Genomic DNA, 18,422 nt, shown 5'->3' with positions numbered 1-18,422 from the left:
CCTACCAAATTCACATGTGTTGCTTGGTTCCATCTCTCTTGCCCAGAGCCCCACACAGCTGCACCAGATATTGACGAGCGGCCACTTCCCCCCAAGGCCTGGACGCTAAACAGAGCGTTCACGGTGGAGGTGAAGGCAGGGAGCTCTTAGCAGTGTGAGAGAACTTCAGTGTCCAAGAACTGAGAGAAAAACACAACACACACAGACAGACACAGGCCAAAGAACCAGAACCAAACGTCTCCTTTTATTGCAAAGTCAAACCCTTTTTATTTTGTCTATTTATACAGAATTTTCACTAAGGACTGCTCGACGCAACAGCCGTGAGTACATTGGTCCAACCATTAATAAATAGTCTTAAATAAGAAAACAAACAGGTTGAAGGAAAGCAAGCTCGTCGTCCTGAACGAGGGATTAAAAGGGGGGGGGGGTTCAAAAGAGCTTTGGATGGAAATAAATAATCTCTTTGCTTTGTAACAACTATTTACAGGTTTAAATGTACAAATGATGCTAACCAGAGGCTGGTTGGGTCAGTAAGTGGTGAGAAAACTCGCACCAAGAGGGATCACACAGAAAGCCCCAGCTCTGCCAGCAAATGAAACCAAACATAACAAAAAATACTCCTCCCCAGTGACTAGAGAGTGGAGGCTGCAGCCCAAGCTACTAAAGAAGAAAAACATCAAAGAAAATAAAAACAGAGCCCCAGCGTTTCCAGGAACCGTCTGAGTCAAGATGGAGAAACAGTCTCCCACAAGACCGGGTTCCACATGGCCACAGTCTCGGATCACCTTGTTTTCTTTACAGAAGCAGAAAAGTCTAGCCCTCCCCGAGGGCTGCAAACTGTCTGTCTGCAGACAGTCTAGCCCTCCCCGAGGCCTTGTGTTTGTGGCGGGAGGCTGGGTGCATACTATTTATGGGACTCACCAGCCAAGGCAAGGCAGGCTTACACCAAGAGCCACGTCAGAAACGCCACCTCCAAATTGGGACACTTGGTTAGGATGTTACCCTCAACAAGGCTTCTGTTTGCAATGTGAGTCCAGCACATCCTGCACCCATCAGACCTCCTATTATGCCATCTCCCCCTTACTTCAAGGAGCAAATTTGTTTGCAGAGACTTCTGATCAAGGTCTGCAAATGAAGAGACAGCCACAGATGCCCTTGCTGGGGCCCAGCCTTGGAATGCCACTGCAGACAAAGACCAGAGGGTCCACTGGGGGGATGTGCAATGCTCCCGCTCACCCCACTCCCGTGGAGAACTAGGCTTCATTGGTGCTGTTTTTTTTTTTCTTTTGAGATGGAGTCTCGTTTTGTCACCCAAGCTGGAGTGCAGTGGGGTGATCTCGGCTCACTGCAACCTCCGCCTCCCGGGTTCAAGCAATTATCCTACCTCAGCCTCCAGAGCAGCTGGGATTACAGATGCGCGCCACCACGCCCGGCTAATTTTTGTATTTTTAGTAGAGATGGGGTTTCACCATGTTGGCCAGGCAGGTCTCGAACTCCTGACCTCAAATGATCCGCCCACCTCAGCCTCCCAAAGTGCTGGGATTACAGGTGAGAGCCACCATTCCCAGCCCATTGGTGCTTCTTAACAACAGGGTCAAGTTGCAAGTTCCATCCTACTTGCTGTCCTTGTCCCCTCTGCAATTTCACATGAATTTACTACCACTGGGGCGAGCTGAAAAGCCAATCCTAAATGCCTGCGGGTATTTCACACACCTAGTTTCATTTCTGCCACTGCAAATCCAGCTGAACAACAGAACATATTTTTCCTCCAAAGATCAACACACCGCCCTCCTCCAAGCAGACATTTGCTCTTTCCCCTCCCACTAGATCTTGGATTTGGGCAAACCTCGGTAAACACTGGGCCTCTGCAAGCCGCAGAATGAAAACTGTAGGGAATGGAGAGGGACCTCCCCGCCCTCCACATGACACAGCTTCTGTTTACGCATCAGGATAAACCGAGAAATGGGGATAAATTGTTTAGGAAAATATATCTGTAACGTCCTAACCATTTTCAGTCATTCGTTTTATTGTGACATTTATTACAGGAACTTCCGGGTCAATTTTCCTTTCGCACAGACACCAATGTGCCCACCCCTTGCCACGCCCCCTTCCTCCCACAGCTGGGTGGCCTGGCTGGCGGGCGCTCATAATTACCTCTGGAAACGAGTCCATGCATGGCTGAGACTTCCCAGCCAATGACCTGGCCCGGCCATTTTTATGCATGTTTCTTTTCCTGCTAGGTTTTGCCTGCACAGCTTGTAGGATCTTGTTCATTGGATGCTGCCACTGAAAAACTGATCAAAAGCCATATGCTGCTCATGTTTCCTAATACTCTTACACCTTTAAAGTTGGGGATAGGGAGGGGAAGGTCTCACAAAAGGCAGGTGGTCTGCTGGTTCCTGGCCAAGGCGAGCAATGGAGGATCCAGAAAAACTTGGCCCCGAAGGGTCTGAATTCTCGGAGGGGCTAGTGGCAGCCACAGGCCCGGACCACCATGTTTCTGTATTTCTTCAGGATGACATTGGAGCTGTCATCGAAGTAGAGGACGGAGATGGCATTGAGCTGCGTGGGCGCACAGCAGGGCTTGGGCACCGTTTCCGGGTTGATGAAGTGGACCTGAAACACACACCAAAACATGGGCAGTGGTGAGAAGTGGTGAGTCCTTCTAACTCGCTTCCACGTTTCTATAAAGAAACATCCTGTCTGGGCATAATGAATGACTGCAGGTGACACTCCCCAAGCCAAGCACTCCCTGTTCTAAGCACTTTACATGGACAACTCAGTTCTGGGATTATCCCTGTTTTGCAGACAAGGGAACCAAAGCATAGAGGTTTTCACACTATACAGCTGGGAAGGAAGGGGCCAGATCCAACATTCAGGACCAGGTAATCCTCTGTTGGGGAACTGCCCTGTGCACTGTAGAATGCTGAATAGTGTCCCTGACTTGGACCCACTAGAAGTGCTCCATCTTGCTCATGGACTTCTCTGCACCTTACAGAGCATGTGGGACAGGGACACACAGACTCAAATGCCTGTGAGTGCCACAGGAGTGCCACTGATGAGCAAAGTAGACCGAGGTAAGACAATAGGGAATAGTGGGGACTAAGGCAAACTAAGGGAAGAGGCCGCCACTCAATCTAAGTTGATGGCAGCCAACCAAGATCAGTGTTAGCAGATCTGCCACGTGTTCAAGACAGGCCAGAGATTCCACTGTCCTGTTGTTTTTAATGTGAAACTTCTGGGTTTCTAGCAACTGTAGGTGCCAGGCAAGAGCATCAGTGACTGGCACTCTGTTCACAGCCTCCAGGCTGTGGCTGCTGACATAGGCCAGCATGCTTTTTACACGTTTTATGATGGACAATTTCAAACTCTTACACATCCATACCCTTCCCCACCTGCTCCACCTTGAATGATTTTAAAGCAAATTCCAGCCATCAGCTCATTTCATCTGGAAGCATTTCATCAGGACTCTCTAGAAGACAGTTGCCCCCTTTTAAACATGACCACAATCGCATCATTTCACAATCCCTGGAGAATCACTTGATCCTGCAGATCTCTGGTGAAATACTGATGGAAGCAGGTGCGCACAGGGCGATGGCGCTCCTGTTCCATGGGTCATGAAGGCAGGGGTTGGAGAAGGATAGAGATGTGTCCCCTGGCAGCTGGGGAGACATGCCTGGCACCTTCCAGGGGATACTGGCACAGCAAAGCACATCCAGGCCAGGGAATAGGTTGGGGAGGACTCTTCTGTTTCCAGCCTAATGACCTTCAATCCCAAGTAGGGCTTTGGAGCTTACAACTGAGGAGGGGAGAGAGGGCTTTGGAAAATCAATGCTTAAAAAAACAAACAAAGAAACAAAAACCCCTGCCCTCAAACAGCAGAACCAAATGAAAGGGATAGATGAGATTTTTCTTCAGGACTTAACACACAGGACAGGGACAAGAAAAGAAGGAGACAGATTACTAAATGAAAGGAGGGAGTAGTCCCGGTAGTGAGCTCTCTGTCACTAGAAGCATTCAAGGCAGGGTGGATGATCAGGTGGCAGGGAAGGTTCAGATGATGTTCTTGGCAGGGAGCTACATAAGCAAGGTCCTTGAACCTTGGATTCTAAGCAAAAGAACAAAATCCCTATAGCTCTTATCATTATGGTTGCTGTTGGCAGAGCAGGAATAACACCTACTGAGCATTGCCACGTGCTGGGCGCATTAATCTCATTATCACATGGAATCTTCCCGGTGACCCCACTGAAATTTAACTTGAAATGGCCCCATGGGTCCCCACTCATCTCTCCATCCCGTTATCCTGCTGGCCAGCTTCTGATCACTCTGCCTCTCACTGAAATTTCTCATCTGTTTACCTGTTTCCTCTGTTGGAAAATGAAGCAGGGCCCAGTGCTGTGTTAGGCACAGTAACCAGCACCCACAATACTACAAGCATCCTCAAAGGAGCCCATAAAACTTTTAGTTACTTTTAAAATTAGGAGAAAGAAATGAACTTCAGGGTCGAAGATTATACTCCTCTTTATACCAAACCAGTCATAAAACACAATTTTTGAATTTTTTTTTTTTTTTAATGGGGCAAGGGGCCCTTGAAAGTCATGACATGGCAATGGGCTGACATCTACTCAGGCCCCAGCTTGGAGGCAGCAGGATCTGGTGACCCCGCAGCCTGCCCAGCCCAGGTGACCACACCCCAAGATGGCGTGACACCCACCAGCGTCTGCACGATGGCATGGTTGGTGGCATTCATGTAGGAGTTCAGAGGGAAGGCACACTCCCCCTCACAGTAGTAGGCGGCGTAGCCTTCAGGCGCGATGATCCAGTCCTGAGGAGGAGAAGACAGTGTGGGAAACCATGCAGAAGGCCTGAGCCACAGCATCCCAACCCCCATGCTGGCCAGAAGCCACCACGCCAGGCTCACAACCCAAGGTCGAAGGCTCAGACCATGCCTTCTGAGCAGCAGGAGGCCCAGCAGGGGCAGGAAACATGGGTGGCCTCTCATGGGCCCAAAAGAATGGAAAGGAGGACCATTCTATAGTCTTGGCCTATAGTCCAAGCTACTTAGGAGACTGAGTGGGAAGACGGCTCAAAGCTGCAGTGAGCTATGATCACACCACTGCACCCCAGCCTGGGTGACAGAGCAAGACCCCATTTCTAAAAAAACATAAAAATGAAGGAAAGCCCATGGGGCTTGGCCGATCCTAAAATGGACATCCATGGCTGTGTCTTCTGGACAGAAGGTGGCACAGGAAGGAGCCTCTGGTGTGAGGCAATCATCAGTTCTACCCCCACTAGGTGGTCACACACTGGCAGTTCACCTTAAACAAACCTCCATGCCTCGGTGTTCCCACCTGCCAGAGGCTAATAACTCATAATGGCATCCCCATGCGGGCTCCGGGTGAGAATTCAGTGACAGTGTAGATAGGTATGTGCACTGTCAGTAAGGCATCCATGCGCCATCCTTGCCTCTAGGGTCTGGGTGGCACAGAAATGTTGCCCAATAATCAATATACTCCTCAGTGATGCTTAAGCACATGGAATCTTCCAGCAGAGTCCCCTGGAGTTTGGGTTCTGTCCAAGCAGCAGGTAGATGTGGTCATCAGTCCCGAGGGCAGGCTCGCAGGAGGGCTCAGAGCTGGCTGTGCGCATGTACGCCCTGAATGTGTCTGGGCATAATCTCCAGGGAAGATTCTGGACTCTCCCACTGAACTACAAGCTCCCTGAGGGTAGAATACCACCAGTTGCCCTGATGACCTCATGACAATACCCTCTCCAGGGATATTTGAGCCCCACGGGGCAGACACATTGCAATGTTCATCGCTGCATCTCCAATCCAGTACCTAGAACAGGGCCCAGAACGCTGCAGATGCTGCACCACTGCTGAATGAGAATCACACCAGAGCTCACGGCAGACACATGGTGGATCACATGACCCTCACTCCTCTCCTAGGATTCATCCCCCACCTTTTGCCTCACTCCAAGCAAATGGCTCCAGAGGGGGCAGCCATGTGCCAGTAACATAACCCCACCCCTAAAACAGTTGACTGGTTCAGGAACAAGCGCCTGAACCAAGCTGGGCAGATCTGTCCCTCCCGTGGAGATGGGAATGGGGTAAGTGAGGACAGAGGGCAGAGGGGGAGATGGCTCCCCAGGTATCTGGATTCAACCACACAGCCCGGCATCATCTTGAGAGGCAGCCAGCCAAGGGAAGGGAATGAATGAGGTGCATGCAGAGAATGGGGATTCAGAGTCCAAAGTGTTTGGGTTCCTGGTTCGAGTTCAAGTCCCAACCACATTTCTGCTCTTGGATTTCATGAGGCCTCCCTGTATCCTTAGCCCAAGTCTCCTTCCCTAGCAAGGCCACTTGATACTGGAGTCTTAACTGGCAGAGATGAGAAACAGGACCGAGCACAGACCCGCTGCCTCGTGGGAGCCCACGCCAGAGGCCCCACGCCCAAGACAGACCCAGCCAGCCTCTTACCTGCCAGCCCAGGTCTCGGAAGCTGACATACAGCTCGTGCTTCTTACAGGCCTGCCTCTGGTCGCTGCTGCTGTTCTCTGCGTTGACAAGGAAGTGAAGAAGCAGAGCCCAGTGAGGAGAAAGAAACACACACATATCAAAGTTCCCTCCGTCTTAGGCAGTGATGTGAACAGCAATGAAGCAGATGGCTGGGGGGTAAATTTCCTGATTCAAAAGCCAGTTCAGGGTCTAACTGCCTTAAAACTCATTTCTACCCCAGCAAAGGCCCTACTAAGGGAGGTGCCAATGCCCCCATTCCTCTCTCACGCAGTCTTATCCCATAATACTTTCTGGAACCTTCTGCAGACACTGGTTTCTTTTATACACGTGTATTGTTTAAATGCTGACATCTGCCTGGATTCCATAAGGGAATCAAACCCCATCCACCTCACACGAGGCCACTGCAGGGGCCCTGCTCAAAGAGATCTGCTTATGAACAACCTCAACTTGTGAGGCCCCAACACACTCATCCCTCTGCAGGGGCAAAAGGATGCGGGACAGGGCCTGGGACAAGCACCCATCACCACCACCAGCAAGAAGAAATGAGACAGCAGAGAGTCAAAACCTGATGACCTTTCAGAAAAAAAACACTCCCGAAGTTTCTCTGAGTAGTGAAAATTATACACTGGGGTTTTCCAGAACTATGTAAGTTTGTAAGCATTTGGGTCAGGGCCTGAGCACTTGTAAACACTGCAGAAGTTTCTGTCTGTCTGTCTGTCTCTCTCTCACACACACTGCAACCTTCCTTCCACCCCACAACAGAGGGATTGCTTTTTTCTTAGTCATGACCTGTCTTTCCTCCACCTACAACTTCCCAGGAGCTGTCATACTCAGAGCAGGGCCCAGGCTGTGCCTGTGGCCCACAGAGCCCGGTGTGCTCTGACAACCGATTGACCAAACACCAAGCTCACTCCCACCGCAGCCTTTGCATGTGCCGTTTTCTCCACCTGCAATGCCCCATCCTGCAATCTTTGCTGTGTCTGGCTCAAGCCTCGGTTCCAATGTCACCTCCTCAAAGAGGCTTTGTAAAGTCACTGTTAGAACCCCAAAGCTAAGCTCATCAGTGCACATGCTGTCCAGGAGTCAGGAAGCGGTTCGGGAAGGGCAAGTGACCAACACAAACTAAAAGACAGGGACTTCTGGAAAAAGTGTCCACGTTCCTAAGAAAGACCCATGGAGAGACATTCATTCTCTTCCTCCTACAGCGCAGAAGCAAAAAATAATGAAGCCCCCCTGGCTGTCCCCATGGCCAACTACAGCTGTGGCCTTGAGAGGAAGCAGCACTGAAGATGGTGGGGTGGGGGCAGAAGGAGATGGGGCTCAGAGGACACTGTTGAGCTCCTGGATCAACCAACTGAAATGTCCACCCAACCTCGGCTCTGCGGGCTGATGAATTTTCTACTGGTTGAAGCGCATTTGACTTGGGTTTCTGATATCTGCAGCCAACCCTCAACCCATCCCAACTGGCTGCCCTGTGAAGGTTCGTCCCACATAGAAAACGGCGGTCCACTTGAGCCCAGGTGTCGCCCTTAGAGGTGTAGACCCTGGAGCACAGTCAGCCTCTGAGGGGAGCCTAACTCGTGAGTCAAGACCAGGTCCTGGGGACTGCTCCAGCTCTGGAGTCAAACCCCAGCTCTCCTAGATCTTGGACTCCTGGTTTGCAAAATGAAGAGAGCTCCTATACCTCCTGTGGTAGCCTTAAGTGTTCATGGCAGTTTCACATTTTATTCTTCTTCTGCTAGCCCACTTATTAGGGAAATTTGAAACTACGCACATTCTCCATTCACACACACACACACCTGTTAACGGTTTGAACGCATGGCTCTTTCCTCCGCACCCACTACGTGCCAGTAGGGTATATGTCAAAGAGTGGAACACCACTCAATTTTTGGCTTTTCTCTGATTCACAAGAATTCTATCTGCATGGCTTCTAGGATAATGAGAAATGGTAAGATAAGGACATTGTTGAACTCCCTTCCCTGAGCCTCACTTTCCTCATCTGTAAAATGGGTGGGACAGGAGTGGTGCAGTAAGCTAGCCTCCCACGGACCACACACTGCAAATTAGGACACCTCCTCAGACACAGACTGGACATTCTGTTGGTCCTGGAAACCTTCAGTGTGCCTTAGCTACCGCATGGCTGAGAACAATTCTGGAATGAAATGGGCTAGAGGCAGCGAGCCAAGAGTGGAAAGCAGAAAGAAGGAGAATGAAGAGGGTTGAGGAGGAAGGAGGCAGGAGAGAAGGGAACAGCATGGAGAGCACAGAAGGAGTCAGGAACCGGCCTCCAAGGCTCAGGCTGAGACAGGAGCACCATGCTCCCTGCTGGGGACTGAAAAGCAGGCTGCTTCTGTTTTCATCAGCAAATTTTTTTTTTTTTTTGAGACAGAGTCTTGCTCTGTTGCCCAGGCTGGAGTACAGTGATGCAATCTTGGCTCACTGCAACCTCTGCCTCCTGGGTTCAAGGGATTCTCCTGCCTCAGCCTCCTGAGTAGCTGGGACTATAGGCACTCATCACCATGCCCAGCTAACTTTTGTATTTTTAGTAGAGACGGGGTTTCACCATGTTGGCCAGGCTGGTCACAAACTCCTGACCTCAGGTGATCCACCCACCTTGGCCTCCCAAAATGCCATTTTTGGATATATCTATTTATACAGATATAAAACTTATCTATAGTTCAGAAAAGCAATGTGGAAAGATATGCACACCAATAAGGAAATTACATTTAATTGATTATAACCGAATCACGTGTGTTTAGACCTGGTCCTGAGGAGACACTCGAGACTCTCTTTGAAGTGAACTCGGTGAAGGCTGGGGCGGGGCCGGTGGCCTCCAGGCTGTGGGACAGGAGCGCTTGCCCCTGGGTGCCCTGCCCTCGCGGCCTGCATGCCTTGTGGAGTCACTCATTCATTCAGCCATTGCTAGGGGCTGCTTCCTGGTGTGCAGGCATGAGATGAGTTCCGGGTGTAAGACAGCAAAGCCCTGCCACTCAGGGGCTTTTCCAGAACGAGAGGCGAGTCATAGACAGGTAAGTGCACATGACTTACACAGAGATGAGGGCTACAGAGGAAAACAAGGCAGGAGAGGCTGCAGCGAGTGGGCGTGCTGCTGGGGGTGCCAGCAGGCGCTCTTCTGAGGAGGTGACATGTGGGTAAGAACCAAAAGGAAGTGAGATAGGAGGGTGGGGAGGCATCCAAGGGCGAGGCATTCCTGGATGAGGATGCTGAGCAGTGGGGACGAGGTGCCCTCCATGCCTGAGGCTGCTGGAGTAGCATCGGACAGAGGATCAGAGGCAGGCACTAAGCCCGGCAAGGAATGAGAAAGCTGGGGCCTGGGTCAGCAGACAGCGTGGCTGGAACCAGCCCCAAGGCTCAGTGGTGCAAGGGGGTGCTCAGAGTGGATGGAGGCAGCCAAGAGGAGCCCAGAGGCCCCTCGTCCCCACCCTCAGTAGGAGAGTAGCAGGGCTGGGAGAGAGAGAACCAGCTCTGGGGCAGCAGGAACCTCCCCAGGGCCAGGGTGTCCTCAACACGAGAAGGTCAAGGGCAAGGAACCATCAGGGAGGAGCCCAAACAGCTGGACTCTACAGCCTGCCCTCTAGAGCACACCATGCCAAGCAGAAACCTAACATGGCCTCCATGGCTGTGGCAATGCCCAGGGCCACAGGTAGCCATGCCACTCCACGAGCCTCCTCCCTCTTCCCTTGGGAAGGCAGAAGGCAGGACAGAGGAGAAGGAACATCCCCTCAGCTCAGGGATGTGTCAGGTGAAGCTGCTAGCTCGAGCCAGGGACATTGCTGACTCCTTGGTGTCCTGAGTCAAGGGGGATTCTGAAGCTGTGTTCAGGCTCCGTCAGAAGGAAGTCCCATGATCTATTAGCAATGTCTGTCATGAGCACAGGAGAGGCCATGATCTATTAGCAATGTCTGTCATGAGCACAGGAGGGGCAAGGAGTGGCCTGAGTGCTACTTTCCCCAACCCTGTCTTAAAGTAAAGCCACGACATTTGGCGTAACTTAGTTCAAACCTAAGGCCAAACAGACCAAGGCCGAGCACAGCTCATGAAGCTACTTGTGGTGTACAAGTGAGGCATGGGCACTGGCACTGCCACCAGGGACCCCAGACCCTGCTCTGTACTTCCAGGGCTCTTTGATCATGGCTGTCCCAGCAGAAAGTGGCTGGAGCTCCTATGTATCCTTAGGACTTATTAGCAGGAAAGCAAGGAAAGGAAACGAAGGAAAGACTCCCAGCTCCCCTGTCCCTCCAAGCCTGCCCCACCCACCCCCAAGCAACAGAAAGTGAGCAGGAGAGGGACGCCAGCACCGGGATTAATTCACCTCCTCAACCCCCTGCCTGGGCCGCAGACAAGTCAGGACTGGTGCTCAGGCTCAGCTCCCGCCCCCACGGGTCATCTGGCAAAGGCGGCTGCTTACCAGGGAGCTGGGTCCAAACGTGGGTGAGGAGAAGGAAGTGCAGGGACCCAGTTTCTCAACCCCAAACCACACCATCTGAAGAGCACGTGAAGCCCCGGGGGAGGAGGGGGCTGGCGGGCAGGAAAGCAAGCTCCGCGTGGGGTAGCGTGCCGGAGCATGTGCCCCCGCCCCAGCACACACAGGGCTGCCGAGAGATTCAACTTGTGTGGCCCCACGGCAGGGCTCCAGCCCATCACGGAGGGGGCGGGGGACGAGCGATTCAAAGGAGAAGGCACACACGCGTACACACTCACACTCACACTCAAGGACTCTGGCCTAAGCCGAGGGTGGGGCCCGGGCCTTGGTATTTTTATTTTATTTTTTTCTTAACTTCCAGGCAGGTTTTAGAACTTCAAACAGGGCCAGGAGTGATCCGCGGGAAGGAGACAGGTTCCCAGCAATGAATTTCTGCCACGGGAAACAGTGAGAGCCCCGTCCTGGGGGCTGTGTAAATGGAAGACTTGGTGTGGCTTTGATGAGGAGGCGGTGGGGAAAATCAGATTGAATTCTAAGCCTGCGAGGCCTACTTCCTCTCCCCCTCATTACCCAGGTGCACCCGATGGAGCTCCAAGACACGGAAGTCTTTGCTGGGATGCAGTTTGCCTACACTTCCTGCCTGGATGATCTGTAACATCCTCTAAGGTGTCTCCGGGCGCTGAGCACCCCCTCGGCACCCACCCTGTTCCTCACCTTTCTCAGAGCAGCCAGAATGATCTTACCACCTGCAGGCCACACCATAGCTTGAATCTCTGCAAAGACTTCTGAACATGCTTGGCATGAAGTTCAAACTCAAGACGTGGCTCCCAAGAGAATGCCTGACCCACGCACCCTCACTCCCCTCCCCTGCTTCAGCCCCCACAGCATCCTCCCCACTCCCCAAAGGTGCCAGGAAACCCCACAGCACAGGCCTCTGCCCCTGCAAGTCCCATAGCCCAGAGCATCCTCTCTGGACCAGCCTGGCCTCATGGGCACCCACTGGGCCCAGAGCTCTCAGCTCGCTCGCCACGAAATCTTGTCTGCAGCCCTCGGGACGGGCTGCGTTCCCTAGGCACCACCCTGACTCTGGGCCTGTTACTATGTATGGATGTGAATGGCAACCCCCTCCTTCCTGTCCTAAATTAACACCCCCAAGGGCAGCCTTTGTGTGGGTGTTCGGCATTGAACCCCAGCCTTCAAGAGTCCAGCATAAAAGAGGCTTCAAATACAAATGAAGGAATTCGGTTGGTTTTTGATTTGGGAGATTACAGACCCCTTTGAGAAACCTGGAAAAATGGATCCACTGACAGAAAAGAAAACACAGAGAATCCCTACACACTCTGGGCCACACAGACCCACTGAGGTCCATCTGGGCGCCCCAGGACACCCGCCAGGGGTCAGGAAGCCTTGTCTTAAAAAGGCCACCAACCCCGCTGACCTGCCTTCTCCCTTGAAAAGTAAAATGAACATAAATTTCAAGCTAGGCTAGGTGAGGAGGAAGAAGCTATTGGCACTAGAGGGTTAATTTGGGGGTGGGGCTGCTGCTGTCCCCTCACCAGGACCTTTCTCAATAGCCCCCTGCTCCCCTTGGGTGCTTCCTGGGACCGCAGGCCCCAGAGCTGATAAGCAGCTAATAGCTTCCCACATGGTGGCAGGGCAGGTTTGCACCTCAGACCTTTTTCTGCCTTGTGATCAACCTGGAGCCAAGAAGGCTGCAGCTCCTGAGCCAGCCCCGAGACGGTTGTGTCCCAGCTCCTTAGCAGGAGGGGAGAAGCACTCTGAGGAGGCCGAGGGCAGTAGCTCATGCCTATAATCTCAGTACTTTGGGAGGCCAAAGTGGAAGGATAGCTTGAGCCCAAGAGCTCAAGACCAGCCTAGGCAATATAGGGAGGCCCCATCTCTACAAAAAATAGCCAGGTGTGGTGGCGTGCATCTATAGTCCCAGCTACCTGGGAGGCTCAGGCGGGAGGATTGCTCGAGCCCAGGAGGTCAAGGCTGCAGTAAGCCATACTCATACCACTGCATGCCAGCCTGGGCAACGGTGTGAGACCCTGTCTCTAAAAAAAAAAAAGGAAAGAAAAAGAAAATCACTTTGCCAACAAAGATGTATTCTTTCCTATCGCTGCTTTAACAAATTAACCAAACAAATTATCAAAACAATACAAACGGATTATAGCTCTGTGGCTCTGAAGTCCAACACCAGTCTCAGCAGGTAAATGCAACTGGGGGCTCTAGGGGAGGATCCCTTCCTTGCCTTGTGCAGCTTCTCCAGGCCACCCGCATCCCAGGGCTGGTGGCCCCACTCATCTCCACCCCTCTGTCCTCTGTGCTCACATGGCTCCAACCACAGCTCACAAAGGCTGTCTCCTATAAGGACTGACGGGACCACCCTGCTACACAGAGCCTGCATATTGGAAGGCCAGCTGATTAGCACCTGTGATTCCAAGGGCAGCCGTATCCCCCTTGCCCTGGAGGGTGACACATTCACAGGTTCCAGAGATTAAGACACTGGCATCTTGGAGAGGCTGTTGCCCTGCTCATTGCAAATGGCTTCCTGAAGAGCCAGAGAAACGGCACCCCCAGGCAGCAGCTCCCCTGGCCACAGTGATGGGATTGGGGATAGGGAGCAAACTGGGCTCCTTGGATCTGGGGGGATGTCACCCCTCCAGTCCACTGGAAAATGGTTTGTCGTGAGGTTCATTGATTCGAAGCTTTGGTTTTAGTCTGGGAGGAGTCCAGATGAATCTTCTGGCAGACTTGACACTGCATGTGCAGGGGGCATGAGCCAGGCAAGGGGTGTGGGAGGGCTGTCCACAGATGCCCACGGTGCCAGCAGGGCTGCTCCAGGCCAGCCCACCTCCAAAGCTCAAAACCAGAATGCACCTTCTTGGGATCCCAGCACCCCCAGGCCACCAGAGGCTGTCAATGTCGGTTTCCCAATCAGCCTATGGGGAAAGGGATTGCACCCCAGCCACAACCCCAGTGTCCGGGACAAAGCCAGGCTCCTGTGGGAGCTCCACAAATGCCTGGTGAATTGTCAAACAGCACCCAATGGGATTGCTGGGGACACCGAATCTCATCCAGGCCAGGCAGATGGCCCCGGCAATGCCCAACAGGGAAGAGGGCCTGGGGCAAGGGACAACCCAGACCCCAGGGACCCAATCCCAGGGCTGCTAGTTACCTACACTGTGCCCTTAGATGAGCGACTTACCCTCTTTGAGCCTCAGTTTTCCCCTCTGTGAAGTGGGAGGCCATCTACCTCAGAGCTTCAAGAACCACACCACGTGATGGGCTAAAAGCTGTCTGCTCTAGAGGACCTGCAGAGCGGGGCCTCCTGGAAGTCTCCTTCGCATAATGTGTTAACTTTACTTATATTTACTGTTAATGTTTGATTTGCTTGCAATAAAAGTATTACCTTTATTTTTTTAAAAACTTATCGTAAATAAACATTTCAAACAAACTGAAAAGTATTGCAAATCATACATTCTTAAAAAACTTACCACCTGGCCGGGTGCAGTGGCTCACACCTGTAATCCCAGCACTTTGGGAGGCCAAGGCAGGTGGATCACTTGAGGTCAGTTTGAGACCAGCCTGACTGACATGGTGAAACCCCATCTCTACTAAAAATACAAAAAATAGCTGGACACAGTGGTGCACACCTGTAGTCCCAGCTACTCAGGAGGGTGAGGCTGAAGAATCACTTGAACCTGAGAGGCAGAAGTTGCAGTAAGCCGAGATCACACCACTGCACTGCAGTCTGGGTGACAGAGTGAGACTTCGTCTCAAAAAAAAAAAAATGTATATATATATATATCTCAAGTATTAAAGTTTGCCATGAATTTAAAATATTTTTCATTTATGAAATAAAGAGACAGCAAACTCTTCTACCTCCCCATTTCTTCCTCCCCCTCCTTCCATGGGGTAAGCCCCCCGGGGGTCTTCCCATCCATGTTTCAGTGTCTTCCTTCATCTCTGTGTAGCTGCAAGTGCCGCCATTGTTCTGTCTATTTAAATAACTACATGCTCGCCGTTGTGTTATACGAATGTTTTGCTACTTGCGTTTCTAGGCTAGTTTATTACTTTTACAGAATTAAGATGTGCTGTGTAGGGGGAGATTTTGGGGTTTTCTTCCTGCTATATTTGTTCCTGAGCCATCTGGTGAGCACCTGAATGGATTTGGAGTCAGTCCCCTGCTGGGTCCCGCTGGGGCCCTGCTGGGTTCCTGTGGTGGATCTGTGATCCCTCCCACCTGGGCGTACCTGCCACGTTGGCCATCCGCAGGGCTTCCTGGTTCTTGGGAGTCTTGGAGCGGTTCTGGCTGCGCTGTTTGCTCCCCGTGGACCGGATGCTGCGGAAGTGGACCTCTGTGGCCTTGAAGAAAGCCACCATGAAGGGCTGCTTGTTCTGGGGCCCGTGCCGCCCAATCAGGCCCGCCAGCTTGGGGTTGATGCTCTGTCCTGGACAGGAAGCAGCCAAGTGCACAGAAGAGTAGTTACAGGAGGGCCACGAGCGGGACAGGGCTGCAGAGACGCTGTGCCTCCCAGTTCATTCATGAACTCCTTATTCCTCCATCCAGTAAGTATTTACTGAGTACTCACTCTAGGCCAGGTACTGTTTTAGGAACTTGGAACACAACTGCGAAAGCAGCCAAGAAAACATCCTGTTCTCTGGGTTTCCATGCAAGTGGGGAAGGCAGGCAGGAAATATAACGGGTGTGGAACCAGGCTGAGGGCTGTGGAAGGTGGCAAGCTGGCGAACCCCATAAGTGCCACTCACATTCCATTGGCTAAAGCAGGTCGTGGTATCTGCCTAATTTCAGGGAGTTGGGGGGCAATCTTGCTCTGTGCCAGGGAAGGTGGGAACAACTGCAAACAACCCTAATGACTACAGGGGCCATCTGAGCAGAGATCTGGGTAACAGTGAGTAAGGGGGCCCAATGGATGTTTGGGAAGAGTGTATTTCAGGAAGAGGGAACTGCAGAGGTGAATGCCTGGAGGCAGGAGCAAGGAGGGTGTGTTCAAGGGGCAGGGGCGAGTAGCAGGGACAACTGGGAGGAGCAGTAGGGACATGAGTCAGGTCGGGTCCTATGGGCAACACGAGCACCTGCCTCAGCCCAGTGTCCTGCGATGCTGGTGTCCCCTAAAATTCACACCCACACAGAACCTCAGGATGTGACCTCATTTGGAAGCAGCGTCTTTGCAGTCGTCAGTTAAAATAAGCTCATACTGGATTAGGATGAGCCTTAATCCAGTGACTAGTGTCCCCATAAGAAGGCCACGTAAAGACACAGATGCAGACAGCCTGGGGAAGACAAAGGCCATGAAACGCCAAAGATTGCCAGGAGCCTCTGAAGCCAGAAGAAGCAAGGAGGGATTCCTGCCTAGAGCCTTTGTAGGAGGACAACCCTGTGGCACCTTTTGCCTTTAGACTTCTCGCCTCCAGACTGTGAGACAATAAAGCCCTGTTGTTTCAAGCCACCCAGTGAGTGGACCTTCGCATCCAGGGCCCTGGTCAGGACACCAAGGTGCTCTGCAAGAAGTGAGAACCACTAGGGTGGGACTTTCAGTGGTTTTTATAAGGCCACTCAGGCTGCCTCTGGAGAGCCAACTGCAGGGGTCAACCTGGAAGCAGGGAGACCAGGTGGAGGCAACAGAATGGTCCATGTGGGAGGTGATGTGAGACTGGACCCAGCGCCGTGGGGAGGGAGGCTGGTGAGAAACGGCCAGATCCTCAAGAGTTCATTTTTAAAATCCATCTTTAGAATTTATTTTGGTTTTAACTTTTTGTTGTGAAACGATTATAGATTCACAGGAAGTTGAAAGACGATGTACAGGGAAGTCCCAAGTGCCCTTCATCCAGTTTCCCCCAAAGGTGATGTCTCAAATAACAAGAACATAGCCTCCAAACCAGGAAAGTGGCAGATTTAGGACTGAATTTGGGAAGAGATTATAAAAGGTGTGAGAAAAAGGGGAGTCTCATGAGGCTGGCATGCTCTTGGCCCAGGCCCCTGGAAGAAGGGGCTGTTTACCAAGGTAGGGAAACTGAGGCAATGGAGCATAAGCTGGGAAATAGAGGGTGGAAGACAAAATGCAGTTTGGTTTAGCAGATATTGTCTGAAATCCCTACTTGACACCAAAACGAAGGTGTCAGGTGGGCAGCAGAGGTCTGGCCTAGGCTTGATCAATTGATCAATTGGAAGAGATGAGCTCTGGGCTAGTGAGGGAGGCAGCCGGGCCCAGGCAGGTTCAAAGCCCTGCCTCTGTCACTTAATGCACAGCTGGGGCTCAGGGCAGAGTTTTGCACACCCTAAGTGCTCAATAAATACTAGCTCAGGGCAGAGCTTTGCACACCCTAAGTGCTCAATAAATGCTAGCTCAGGGCAGAGCTTTGCATACCCTAAGGGCTCAATAAATGCTAGCTCAGGGCAGTGGTCCAGACGGTAATGTAAGCTTGGGCATCCCCAGCATAGAGATGGCATTTAAAGCCAGAAGACTGGATGAGCTCGTCTGGGGGAAGTGTGTACAGCCCGACAAGCAATGTGAAGGTGGCCTCTGTCTTCCACTGAGAGGTCAGGGGAATGCAACAGAGACTGTGCAGGAGTACCCGGTAAGGAAGGATCTGGAAGACACTTGGGCAGGAAGAATGGGGACACCAACAGGGTATGGGGTCCCAGAAAACAGGGGAGTAAAGTAGAGGGAGCAAACTCCATGTCCTGTGCTCTGCAGATGGACCTAAGAACACACTATCCACTGGCTTTGACAATCATGAGGTCATTGGCAAATATATATGTAATACCACGTCTGGGGGTGATGAGTATTTCAAAGCCAAAAATAAAGCATCCAGTGGAAACAAAGCCTGTTTTACTCATGACAGCACAAGCTCAGAGAGGCTGAATAACCCGCCCAGGGATACCCGGCTTGGAAGCAACAAAGCAGAATCTGAACCCAGATGAGGATGACAGGGAGTTGGGAGGCTGAACCTCTGCAGATACGGTGCCCCCAAGTTAGGTGGGAGAGGTCAGAGGCCAGCAAAAGCGATGGGCCTGTTCACATCTGGAATTAACTTCACCTGGAGTCCCCCAGACGGGCCAGAAGTCAAGAAACCCAGCCTCCCAAGACCAGACCGGCACCAGGGGGTTCACTTTGGTTTTTTAACAACTAGTGTTTAAAAGAACAAATTTCCCCCCACCCGCCGCTATTTTACCTTAACCCCCTTTAACGTTCGGCTTTCCTGCATTCTTGAGCGGGGTTTCCCGGAGTTCACCCATCTATAATTTGAATGGTTCTATAAAAGAAACCATTAAAGCTGAGCCCCTAGGAATTGTGTTTCCCCCCCTAGAAGGCTTTTAGGGCAAAATAAAAATGCCTGGCATGAAAAGCTGATGCTGTTCCAGATACCTTAAATCCACGCGCTGCAAAAAGTCTCTGCACCTCTGAGCGAAGGTGTCTGGCTTGCCTT

The 18,422-nt window shown here is 51.9% G+C and overlaps 1 protein-coding gene across 2 annotated transcripts in view; it reads right to left on the bottom strand.

The window, feature by feature from the left end:
- Positions 1–242: 242 nt before the first annotated feature.
- BMP7 (bone morphogenetic protein 7) overlaps positions 243–18,422 on the bottom strand; it is a 98,797-nt gene continuing 80,617 nt past the window's right edge. The window contains exons 4-7 of one of the 2 annotated variants that reach the window (XM_055265838.2): positions 15,224–15,421; positions 6,482–6,558; positions 4,715–4,825; positions 243–2,616 (exon numbers count right to left, since the gene is read on the bottom strand). In XM_055265838.2, coding sequence (XP_055121813.1) covers positions 2,467–2,616; positions 4,715–4,825; positions 6,482–6,558; positions 15,224–15,421 — 536 coding nt within the window. In that variant the 3' untranslated portion in view covers positions 243–2,466. The remainder of the gene's footprint in view (positions 2,617–4,714; positions 4,826–6,481; positions 6,559–15,223; positions 15,422–18,422) is intronic. The other variant, XM_055265839.2, reaches the window with a different exon arrangement.

The sequence above is a fragment of the Symphalangus syndactylus genome, chromosome 24 (assembly GCF_028878055.3).
Source record: "Symphalangus syndactylus isolate Jambi chromosome 24, NHGRI_mSymSyn1-v2.1_pri, whole genome shotgun sequence".
NCBI lineage: Eukaryota > Metazoa > Chordata > Mammalia > Primates > Hylobatidae > Symphalangus > Symphalangus syndactylus.
Note: the sequence above shows the minus strand (reverse complement) of the source record. Positions and strands in the feature narration are given on the sequence as shown.